General features: G+C 45.0%; 1 protein-coding gene across 1 annotated transcript in view; it reads left to right on the top strand.

Annotated features, from left to right (window-relative positions):
• PITPNA (phosphatidylinositol transfer protein alpha) overlaps positions 1 to 11,347 on the top strand; it is a 37,449-nt gene extending 26,102 nt beyond the window's left edge. The window contains exons 11-12 of the mRNA XM_036835633.1: positions 7,647 to 7,715; positions 8,772 to 11,347. Of these exons, the coding sequence (XP_036691528.1) occupies positions 7,647 to 7,691 (45 nt within the window). The 3' untranslated portion in view covers positions 7,692 to 7,715; positions 8,772 to 11,347. The remainder of the gene's footprint in view (positions 1 to 7,646; positions 7,716 to 8,771) is intronic.
• The last annotated feature ends 802 nt before the right edge of the window (positions 11,348 to 12,149 follow it).

Genomic DNA, 12,149 nt, shown 5'->3' with positions numbered 1-12,149 from the left:
GGCTCACTTCTCTTTTTTCTTTATTTTTCCTGTTTCTAAAAATATTTTTATCAAAGTTTTATTTTCAGAGTTATACTTTTTTCATTTTTAATTAAAAAAACACTTTATTGAAGTCTGATTGACGTACAAAGAGCTGCACCCATTTAATGTGTACATCTTGATGAGCTTGCAGATAAATAGACATCCGTGAAACCATCACCACAGTCAGTGCCAAAAGCATATCCACCACCTCCACAAGTATTTTTATAGTTTTAAAACTCAGGCAGTATCCCAGGCTTATGAGGAAGATGCTGCCCTCCTCTGCCCTGGCCCTGTGCTCCTGCCCCCAGAAGTAGCCCCTTGAAGTTCTCACAGTTGTTTCTTTTGTTAGTTACCTCCGAGTTTCTAAATAATAGGTTTATCCTCTTAATTCACAGTTTTTCAACTTTAGCTGTTAATTGCTCGCTTCTTCCTGTGGAAGGTTTAGCTCTTTTACTCCACCCACCACTCACACGCTCCTCCTCTCCATCCTTCAGTGTCACAATTTGGGGTTAACTGGTCATTCAGCATTTATCATTATTATACCTTTGTCATTGTTTTTCCCAGCTGAACCCTTTCATCTACTCTGATCTTCATTCCTTCCTTGGATAATTTTCTTGTTTCGTTAGGAAGTTAGTAACCGCGTTCCTTCTCTTTGTTAGCTTAGTTCTCTGTATCATTAAGTTTTTGAGTCTCAACAGGGTGGTTGGTTGGGTTGGTTGCACAATAATGTAGTTGACGTTGGTTCATTCTCCTTCATTTTGCTCCCACTTGGTGGGCACTTTGAGCTAAAGATCTCTTTAGTTCTGGGAAATGTTTTTGTGTTACCCGTTTCATCATTTTCTCCCCTCTGTTCTCTTTGTTCTCTTTCTGGATTTTTTTTAGTTAGAAGTTGGACCTCATGAATTGACCTTCTAATTTTCTTGTTTTGTCTCCTTTTTCGTCTCCTTCCTAGGGGAGGTTTTCTGAAGTTAACTTTTCTCTCCTCTATTGAACTTAAGACATTTTAAAGCATTTCTTGTGCTGTGTTCTTTTTTTAAGTATTTTTTCTTTTTTTCTGCTGGCATCATTTTCCTTTTCTGAAGCTCCGGGTTTTGGTTCTTGCTTGGCTTTGAGATATCTCTGCCACCTGAACATTCTTTGTGTTCTCTGAGCTCCTTTTTCCTATGGGACTCTGTGTTTTCTGTTAGGGGCTTCCCTCAAATGACTGGGGGTGGGGGGTCCTTGGCTGTCCATTCAAAGTGAAGAATGAAGCTCCAAAAAGTGGTTGGAAGCTCTCTGAGTCAGTGGCTGGGCTTATTGAAGGGTAATCAGGTGGTTCCATTGGGGTCCCCCACTTCAGGATCCTGAGTCTATTTTTTTTGGGCTGCTCATTTTGCTTTGAGAGGACTCCCCAGTCTTTTGCTCATGGGGATGGTCAGGGCCAGCATTCTGGGAGCTGAGCTGGAGAAGGGTCCTGGTGGGCTCACTATGCCATGGGGTGGCTCTGACTTAATCCCATTGTATTCTGCATCATGCCCACTTCACCCCTAGCTGAGCCTGGGGTCCTGAGTTCAAGACCTCAGTGCCTCCAGAGAGTGAATCCCTGGGCTTTGCAGGAAGGGGGCGTTACTTGACCGTGAAAACTGGGGGAGGGAACACCAGGGCACGCCAGGCCCAAATGGTTCTTTATTCCCACTTTCAATGAAGTCACCTGTTTTCACCCCTAGCTGCATTCCCACTTTTAGAGGCACCTGGTGCCGCCAGTTCCCAAGCCTCTGGGTGACCTGCAGCACCACTGGGTCCCCTCCTCACCGGCAGCTCCTGCTGCTCTGCAGATTAGTCATTGCTCGTCCATCCTTTTTCATCTTCCAGAATGCCATTTCCATCTCGTATCTGTAGTTGTCTCCTCTGTTCTTGTTGTCTTTATAGTTTTCTATCTTTTTTTATTCCTTTACTGTCATTGTGGTAGGGTTTTGGGGAGGAATAGCAACAAATGCATGTATTCAATCTGCCATGATTAACTGCAAGTTTGTGATAGAAATTATGACAGTTAGGGAGTTCCCTGGTGGCCTAGTGGTTAGGATTCCAGGCTTTCACTGCCGTGGCCTGGGTTCAGTCCCTGGTTGGGGAACTGAGATCCTGCAAGCTGCGCAGCACGGCCAAAAAAAAAAAAAAATCAGAGAAATTATGACTGTTATTCTTTAAACCAATGCATAGTAGTCTGGCGTGGGTGGGTTGTTTTGTGAGTTATGAGAGGTCACTATAAGGCCACAGTCACCACTGCCATAACTCTTGTCCCTCTGTGGGGGTGGACCCACCATTCTTGGATTGAGGCTCAAGGATTTGAGAAATGAGATCAGGAGACTGGTCCTGGGACTTCCCTGGTGGTGCAGTGGTTAAGAATCTGCCTGCCAATGCAGGGGACACGGGTTCGAGCCCTGGTCTGGGAAGATCCCACATGCCGCGGAGCAACTAAGCCCGTGCGCCACAACTACTGAGCCCACGTGCCACAGCTTCCAAAGCCCACGCACCTAGAGCCTGTGCTCCACAACAAGAGAAGCCACTGCAATGAGAAGCCCGCACACGACAACAAAGAGTAGCCCCAGCTCACCGCAACTAGAGAAAGCCCACATGCAGCAATGAAGATCCAACACAGCCAAAAATTAACTAATTAATTAATTAATTTTTAAAAAAAGAGATTAGTCCTTTTCCCTAAGAACAAAAATGTCAGGAAATGTGTGCCTGTAGGGGAGCAGTGGCTCTCCCTCCTTCTCTCGCTCCTGATCTTAAGAAACTCAATCTCAAAAGTGGAAGAGGGTACCTTAAAGGTCATTTAGTCCAATTATATGTCCAGTGCTTGAGTCCTCTCTGCAGCTTTCTCACCAGCTTGTGCTTGATCACCTCCTGTAATGGGGAACTCACTGTCTTATGAACATGGTGGTAATAAACATATCTATATTATTTTTTTTAATTGAAGTACAGTTGATTTACAATAACATATCTGTATTATTAAGAGAAGCTAACATTGAGGTCTTACCATGTGCTTGTCATGCGTGGTAAACATTTGACATGTATGGTCATGAAATGCTCATGGCTACCTGTGCCATAGGTATTATTTTCAGAGAAGTTAAGGATACCTTCTAGTTCAGAGAATAGGTACCTCCTGGGCCTTGGTCATTAACTCTAGATAATGAGGCTGGGAGAAGAGGACTCATTTTAAAAATTTTAAGAAAACTTGTTTCCCTACTTACTGGACTCTCTAGAACATTTGCTGAAAAACAGCAAAGAACACACGATTAAGATCCTGCCGCATTTTCTTCCCCAGCCTTCCCTTGTGGGTCTTCCTCTCTAAATCTGTTGGCTCCTCTGATCCCTCCATAGCCCATTCCTTCTGGACTTTGTACTTTGGGATGGAGCTCAGAGGCTACATGGCGCTCTTGCTCTGCTGACCCACCCTGGGAGCTGTCTCTGAGCCTCCGAGTAGCCGGCCTTCCTGTCTGTTTGCTTGTGTGTGAATGTGCCTGTCCCTTTCTCATCAACTGAACTTTGATGAAGAGGGCCTTTGCTCCATCCTATGACTTTTTGACTGATGGATCACCATCAGTTTTAGATTTTAAGTCTTAAACTCTGGACCGGTTACGCAGCAATTGTATAAGTGTCCCTGTGCAGTGTAGTGCCTGGCAGGACACTACATCCTAGTTTCCCGTTTGGGTTTGTGGTAGACAGAAGGTCTGAGGATAAAGAGAAACCACTCAGTGCCTAGCTCACCTGCTGGGCTGTGGGAGATTGGAATCTGAGATTCCCATAGTGCCTGCAGAGGGCAAAGCTAGGTCTTTTGAGGCCGAGGGATCCCTGTCTGTGGAGTCTTAATTCCTTCCGCCCTGCCCAGAAGTGATTGACCCCAGCCGGGGCAGACCACCTGCAACATTGACCAGCATCTTGAAATATAGGAGCAGCTTTCTTTTCTTTTTAAATAGTTTCATTTTTCAATATTAAGGTAATACATAAGCATTAAACATTTTTTGGAAAAGAGTAAAAAGTAGAAAGAAAAAAAACACTTGTACTCTATTTAAAGATAAGTACTCTATTTAAAGATAACCATTTTAAGAATTCGTACACACTTTTACTTAGCTATGATGGTATTCCATGTGCCTGGGTGGTTCTCTCACTTTTTTCTCTGAGCATTGTAACAAAGCATTTCCTGCTAAAAAAAAGTTTCTTCACATACATGTTTCTAACAACAGTGTACATATTGCTCTGTACTCTGTCATCACCCTGTGTTGGATTTTCCTTCATGTTGTTGTAGGTTCTCACTGTTTTTAAATAATGCTGTGATGAAAATTTTTTATGCACTCAGTTTTTTTGGTAATTAGGATTATTTACTTAGGATAAATTCCTACAAGTGGAATTAGAGAATTTAAGACTCTTGTTACCTATTGCCAAATTTCTTCCCCCAAAGGCTGAATCTGTTTATAGAGTGGCTTTCTAGAGAGGTTCTTTTTTTTTTCTTTAAGATTTTTTTTCTTTTTTTTTTTTTTGATGTGGACCATTTTTAAAGTCTTTATTGAATTTGTTACAATATTGTGTCTGTTTTATGTTTTGGTTTTTTGGCCATGAAGCATGTGGTGGGATCTTAGCTCCCAGACCAGGGATCGAACCCGCACCCCCTGCATTGGAAGGTGACGTCTTAACCATTGGACTGCCAGGGAAGTCCCTAGAGAGGTTCTAAAAACAATTCCACATTTGCCTCATATCTGTGCACTTTCAGAACTAACTGGTTTGTGGTTACTTTTCAGTGTCTTAAACTGATAGGGTTTTTTTGTTTTTTTTTTTACTAGCTTTATTTTTTTATTGAACTTTTTATTTTGAGATGATTATAAGATTCACATGCAGGTATAAGAAATAATACAGAGAGGAGATCCGTTTCTCCCAGTGACATCTTGCAAAACAATAGTACAATATCACACCCAGGAAATTGGCATTGATACTTTTACAAGTTTCTTTAAGTAAAGGAGTATTTCATACTTATAGTAAAAGCAGTTTTCAAAAGATAGAGAAAAATGTTAAAAAATATAAGTCCAAATAAATAAAGAAAATAAGTAGATGAATAAAAGTCCCTTTCTTCCAACCTTCGGCCTCATTCCCTAGAGGAAACCACTGCTAAAAACAAACAAACCAGGACTGGAGCTTCTATTTTCATGTTCCTCGACTATATGTATATATATAGCCTGCAGTGGTTTGATCCAAGGAACACTACAAACATCAGATAAAATCTCTTGTGTCATTTAGGCCCCAGGAAACAGGAAATAAGCATTCTTAGAGCATTTCATTATAAGAATGAAATAATGCATTTTTATTTCAGTGGCACCCTCTGTGGGGGGAACCTTGTCTCTGAGAGTAAAGGAAGCTATCCTGTTTCCTGATAGGAAGTTGCATCTTATTTCAAGCAGTAGGAAAACAGGACCTGGCTTCGCGTTAGTAAATTAAAGCCAGGTGGTGGACTCTCAGGGTATACAAGGATCTACTTGAGGCCCAGGGAGCTTTGGTCCCATGATACTAAATCTTAGCCTCCCTGATTATTGAAAATTTACATGAATGGTCATTAGTGAGCAGACATTTAAAGCGTGCTTTTCTGTCTTTAAAAAATTTTTATTTTGAAAGAGTTTCAAACTTACTAAAAATGACAAGAAGAATACGGAGAACTCCTGTATATTCTTGAACCCAGAGAACCCATTCCTTTAAAGGAAAGGGTACGACCCGGGATCACACACTGCACCCTTCTAGTCTCAGTCTGGTGCAGCTCCTCAGTTTTCTGGGACTTCTATGACCTTGACATTTGTGGAAGTTACAGGCTAGTCATTTTGTAGAATGTCTTTCAATTTGGGTTTGTCTAGTGATTCTGCGTGATTAGATCCAGTTTCTGTATTTTAGGCCAAAACATCAGACTTCGGTGTTCTTTTCATTGTATTCTGTCTTTCTGTCCAGTTCTGGTGAAGTTACCTTTGTTCACCTGAAGCACAGCAAGGTGTTCCAGGCTCGTCTTGCTCTTTCCATGACCAGCCCTAGAATCAGCTGTATCACCAAGGAGCCCTGGTTCCTTTAGTGGAGGATGGTGTTTGGGTGCTGAACGTGCTCATTACTGGTGGGGTGTTGCTGCTCCCAGACTTTCTCATAGGATGGAGCTGGGGGACTGTAACATCTGTAGTTATTTCTGTATCTAGCTGACATATTATGATCGCACAGATACTTCCCATTCCAACCTAACACCACAAGGTTAACTTCTTGTCTTTTAAAAAATGTGACAGTGCCCTTATCCTTAACAAAACAAAAGCTGAGGAGGCTGTAGCTTAAAAGTGCAGGTTCTTGAGAGCTGTGTACACACACATCCCCTTCACGACACTGTTTGGAACAAAGACATAACAACACAGATAACATGTACAGAGTGCCAAGCACTCCGCTGTGCTGAGTACTCCACGTGAATATCTTAATCTTCACCACAACCCCATGACATGTGTACTATTATCTCTATTTTATTATTACAGTAATTGAGGCTTAGCAGTGAAGTCAGTTGTTCAAGGTCACACAGTTTAGTGATGGAGCCAGAATGTGATCCAGGCAGTTTGATTCCAGCGCTTATGCTCTGTGTGCTCAAAAGCTGTTGAATGAGTAAAGAATGAAAGTTGAGCAGAAAACTCACGGATAATGAAGACATATCTAATGGGAAGTTAAAATATACACGTTATAGACATCCTGCAATTAGAATTTTCAAGTTGGAAAGCATTTGAGAGAGATGGCCACCACAGTATCCCCAACAAGAAGTTGTGTCCTCTGCTGCTTGGAAGGTGCGGGGGCAGGGACCACTCAGTGCTTCCAGAGAAGATCCCACCCTGTTTTCCAGCAGCCTTGCACTTCTGCCAAGCTGAGATCCACTCCCTGCACTCTCGATCCCTGTGTTCTGATGCCAAACTCTGGTGCCAAACTCTGCCCACCTGGCTGACTAGGCAAAGCCTCTAAGCAGAGCTCAGGAGAGGGAATTGCTGTTCCCTCCGCCTGGAATGCTCCCTGCCCCCCACCCCCCAGAGGGCCCACGGGATTTCCCCCCTCACTTCCTTCAGGTCTCTACTCAAATGTCACTTATCAGAGAGGCCCTCCACAGCCGGCTCATAAAATAGCACTTTCCCACAGTCTCTCCGTCGCCGCAGCCTGCAGCCCCACCCGGCATAGTTTGTTCGTTCTCCCCGCACCTTGTCCCAGAGCGTAAGCTCCTTGAGGAGAGACTTGGTCTGTTTTGGTTCACGGCTGAATTCAGGCTGGTTCAGGCCTGGAGCAGTTCCTTGCACAAAAAAAGATGCTTCATAAATATTTGCTGAATGAATGAAAGAAAGAGAGGAGCTTAAGAACTAAACCCCAACGATGGGACGCAAGGGAGAGAAATGGAAATCATGGATGGTGGGACCAATGACAGAGCTATAAATAGTATGGCTTTGGCCGTGTGTACACAGAATTCTATTCTTCTGATTTGCTTTGTGCACAAAAAAATGCTCTACCCTATCCACTGGCAGGATTGAGAAGAAGGAGGAATGTATTTGTTGTAGAGTTCCATCAACAGCAAAAGCCTTCAATTTTTCCTGTTTTTTCTGTTCCAGATGAGACAAAAGGACCCAGTGAAAGGAATGACAGCGGATGACTAAAGCCACTCCTCCCCCTTCTGCACTGTATGTACCGCATTTCTCACTGAGCATGACATAGACGCCAGAATCGGTTTGGGTCCTCAAGGCTTAGCAGCTCACTCTGGAGGCAGAAAGCCTGCTTCTTTCCTCATCCTGCCCTCTAGTATTAATGATGATCGCGATGCTTAATAGCTCTCAGGCTTCGGAAAGAGGAAGAGGTTATGACTGTTAAGACATTTCAGGGATCTATGTGATTGTACAAAGAACCACTCAGAGACAAGGAAAGGGTGGTGGGAAGTGCGGCTGGGGTGGGGGCAGTGGATGAGAATCAAAGCTTATCTGCACCTAATTACTCTTCCTCTCGTAACTTGAGCCATTTCAAGTTGAAGCTGGCATTCTGGGTGCTCCCTGTACCCCCCCCTGTGCCAGAGCTGTTCCCTGCCTCTCCCTTGGAATTTGCCGTCCAGACAGCTTTTCCTAGTAGTCCTTGTTGGGTCTGGTGCTTCATTTCCTTTCTCTCCATACCCTCTGATCCCAGACAAAGTCGTTCAGAGGCAGCATCTTTCAGATACTTGGAGAGTGTTTCTGCCCAGGTCATAGGACCAGGATGGGATGTCTCTTGTTTCACGTGGTCACTCTTTCCCAAGACCCTACATTCTATTAGCACCCAGTGTCCTGCACACCTCCAGACTTGCTGTTATTCCAGCAGCTCAGAGGGGATTAGGCATGGAATGAGAAGCCTGGTCCTGCTCCCCATCAGGCTCTGAGAGAAAATTATGTTATCAAATAAAGCCTGGTTGTCCTCTAGCACTACGGTGCTAAGGAGGCCTGGGCTTTCACCAGCAGTGAAGCAAACCGCTGCTCGCTCTCCCTGCCCCGTGTGCTTGAGGAGAACTTCTGGGAGATAAAACGGTAGGATGAAGTGGATTGAGGAGATGCCAGCTTCTCATCACTGCTTGGACCTTAGTTTCCTCTCCCCCCGACAGCCCCCCACCACACTGCCTGGCATCCTTCCTTCCTTTTGCAATTCCCCCATCAATGATTTACAGTGTGTTTCTGTTTTCCTCTGTTGCTTCCTTAATAATTGTATTTCTCTTCTAGTTTTGCAAGACAGTGGTCAACAGGAAGGCCCAGCAGCTCCACCCTCCTGAGTGACAGGCCATCTTCGGACGCAGCCTTTCTGTGCCCATTCTTCAGGCAACTTTGATCCCTTACTGTAGTTAATTCTAGATGCCCTTTAATATTGTGAACAAATAGACTGTCTGGTATTACGAAGCCCATGTGTGCGGGAGCCTGCCCCTCTGAGATATGTGGCGTGTAGGTGGCTGTATTTACAGCTCCTCCCTCTCCAACCATTGTGTTCTTGACCCATTTCTGTGTGCCCCCGCCCCCTTTATTTCCAAGTGACATTTTTAGTCATTCAAAATAGCTGCCTTTTGTGATGTGGTGATTTTAAACGATTTACTTTGTTAGTTTTCAACCTTGGGATAAACTTGAGGTATTTTGCTTCCTGGGCAAATCTTTGCAATTTTGAGTGCTCACCTGGGGAGAAGGGATGAGTTAGAAATACATATTTTTTTCCCCTCCAGTTCCACAGAACAGCAATGTGGCTTCATAACTCTGACCTCTGCTCCCAGTAACCCACTGTTAGAGCGCTCTAGGCACCATGGAAGTACCCAAGGCCCCGCCAACCTGTTTTGAAAATTAAACAAATACAAATAACCCCTGCCCCAGGCATTGCATCTCTGGTCACTAGTCTTAGAAATACCTATGGTTTCTTGGCCCTCCTGTTGCCCACTCTGTATCTCCGCAGAGCCCGTAATGTGCCCGGGGCAACTCTACCTGGAGGGAACTGTCCCGTGTGGCCCTTAGAATTGAGTCTGCCCCATACCTACCTACTAGTCTGACCCCCGAGGAGCTCTGTATGTCCACGCTCCTCTTCCCTTTTGGGCTGGTGCTGCCACTCAGCAATAATCCCCTTTTCTCTGTGCTTTCTTAGATTCCTGTCCTCTGTCTGAGGCTGGTCAGGACACAATGGGTCTTGATCTTTTCATGCTGCACAAAACAAGCATGCAAAAAGCTTTTTCCCAGAACATGTTCCCCCATGTCTCCAGTTGCTGGAAAGGAATTTGGGGATCAAGAACTCAGCTCATCCTGCCCCCATGCTGAGTTCTGCCCTGGACAATCAAAAGCAAGTAGCGATCGTAGTACGGAGCTCTACCGAAGCTGGCTGGTGAGAAAGTCCAGGCTCCAGGGGAGCAGAAGCTGCCGAGTGCTTCACGGTTCCCTGGGACTTGGCAGAGCCCGAGTATGCCTTCCCAGTGGGAGAATCTGAGATAGCTGTGGTGTCACCTGACATTTCCCAAACCTTGTGAAGTTTGTTGGCCGAGTGCGCAGTGACTCAAGCCCATGCTAGCCTGGGTGCAACTGCTAATGCGAGACCAAATCTCTGTTGGGGGAGTGAGAAGTAGAATGGGATGATCTGTCCTTAGGTTTTTGTCAGTTTGTTTTGCCTTACTCATTTCTAAGTGCAATAAGGGAGTGTCACACAGGATGAAACCTGTGACTTCCTGATGGCTGCTTCCCTGTGGCCCTCCTGGGGGTGGACAGACTCAGCGTGGTGAGCTCCCACCTTCATTGAGGCCCCCCTGGGGCCGGGAGATATCCTGTCACAGTCTCCTCACCTTGTGGGGTCTATAGTAGTGGATCTGGGGCAATTCAGTTGGTTATTAGCATCCCAACTGCTGGTAGCATTAATTTGACTGGGAAAGTTGAAGAGACATTCCTACTGGAGAAAAATATAAATGTTTTCCTACAAGCTCTGTATTAGCTATAATTATATTTGTGCTTAAAGCTTTCCCTTCTTACATTCATCAACTAAGTGAAGTCCAGATGTGGGTTAGCCTGGGAGAAACAAACGGTGATATTCTAGGCGGACTATTGTTTATGTGGTTTGAGGGTCAGCAGTTGTCAGTCTCCTTCCTTCAGCTCTTCTCTGAGATCCACACATATCACTCCAACTGTAGGGGCGGGGCTCGCTCCTTGTCGGCCTTTTCTCTGGCTCCTCCACCTCCACCTGTTGCCCCAGTTCAGCATCCACAAGAGCTGAACTGGCGTTTCCTGAGGTCAGCTGGATTTGGGGCTCCAGCCCACATCAACATAAGAAGGGACGTGCCTGGTCTGTTCCGTCCCCATGGATAGTGTCGCTGCTGGGCAGCAGTGCTGGCTTCTTTTAAGTAACCCCCTTCCCTCCTTACCCACCCCCCAAACTGACTAGCACTCAGAGGGGCTTATGATGCAAGGCTCAGCTCCAGGGGTAGTACCTGAGGATGTGCCACGCCCCTTCAGACCAGCTGCTTTCAGGGCCGCAGTCCCAGTTGGAAGCAGCAGTGCCTCTGTAGGAGGGGTGCTGGGCTCTGGCCTTCTCATGGAGAGCGGCTGGGGACAGGGTCAGTATTGTGGACATGTGTATATCTTCCCAAATTCTCTTACATTCCCTGCTGGGACTCCCTGACATATTTTGGTTGGTTCCTAGTGCTACTTCTTTTACAAAATACACTTTGTAGAACTGATTAGATTACCTTGTTTATTTAATGTGAGTTTGTGCCTTTTTGTCTCAATCTTCCAATATAGGTTATATTGGGGGAAAAAGCAGTCTAATAAAATCCTAGACAGAGCTTTCTGGAGTCCAGCTTATTGGTGATGTCCTTATGTCCATTTTACAACTTAGGTATCCTCAAACTCTTGCTCATCTCCCCGATTTTACCAGGGAAGGATTAGAAAGATACAGGATATCTCTGAAAATTGTTGGCACGTTGATTTCTGTAAACTAAAACAATCCCCTTATCATTTTACTTATGCAGATATCATATTTCTGAAAGTAATTTGGCCACTTTCTACTGGCAGTATTTCCTTTTTGCTTTTGTCTCCCCTCCTCTCCACATCCCTCTCTTTTACCCATCCTACCAAGGAAAACATTTATTTAAGGGAGTTCTTAACCCTGGCTTCCGAGTCTGTAAACCTCATGAAGCTTGTTTGTAAAGTTGTGGGGCATTTTTCTGGGGAGAGTCATGGCTCTCATCAGTTCTTCAAAGGAATCCCATGCACCGTCCTGCCCCCGCCCCCCGCCCCAAAAAAATTTAAGAACCAGTGATTTGAAAGAAATCATAGTCTTTGGCACAGTAAATAATCTTCATTTCATGTTTGGTCGTAAATAGAGGCAGTGACTTATTTTTCGTTCACTGATGTATAGTTTTTTGAGTCCAGGAGCCCCCAAACGTCCAGCGTGTTAACAGTTTGCATGAGTTTGAAAAGCGGAAAACACTTGAACGTGAGAGTGGAGAATGGAGGCGCTCGCTGACCAAGAGGAGAGAGATTACCTGTAGTTGGGAAAGAAACTGGATTACAGGCCGGACAGTGGGTGGCTGCGCCGCCTCCCCTCGCCCTCTGCCCCTCGGGACGTTGGGAACCTGGAGGGAG

Source organism: Balaenoptera musculus, chromosome 20, assembly GCF_009873245.2.
Source record: "Balaenoptera musculus isolate JJ_BM4_2016_0621 chromosome 20, mBalMus1.pri.v3, whole genome shotgun sequence".
NCBI classification, from domain to species: Eukaryota; Metazoa; Chordata; class Mammalia; order Artiodactyla; family Balaenopteridae; genus Balaenoptera; species Balaenoptera musculus.
Note: the sequence above shows the minus strand (reverse complement) of the source record. Positions and strands in the feature narration are given on the sequence as shown.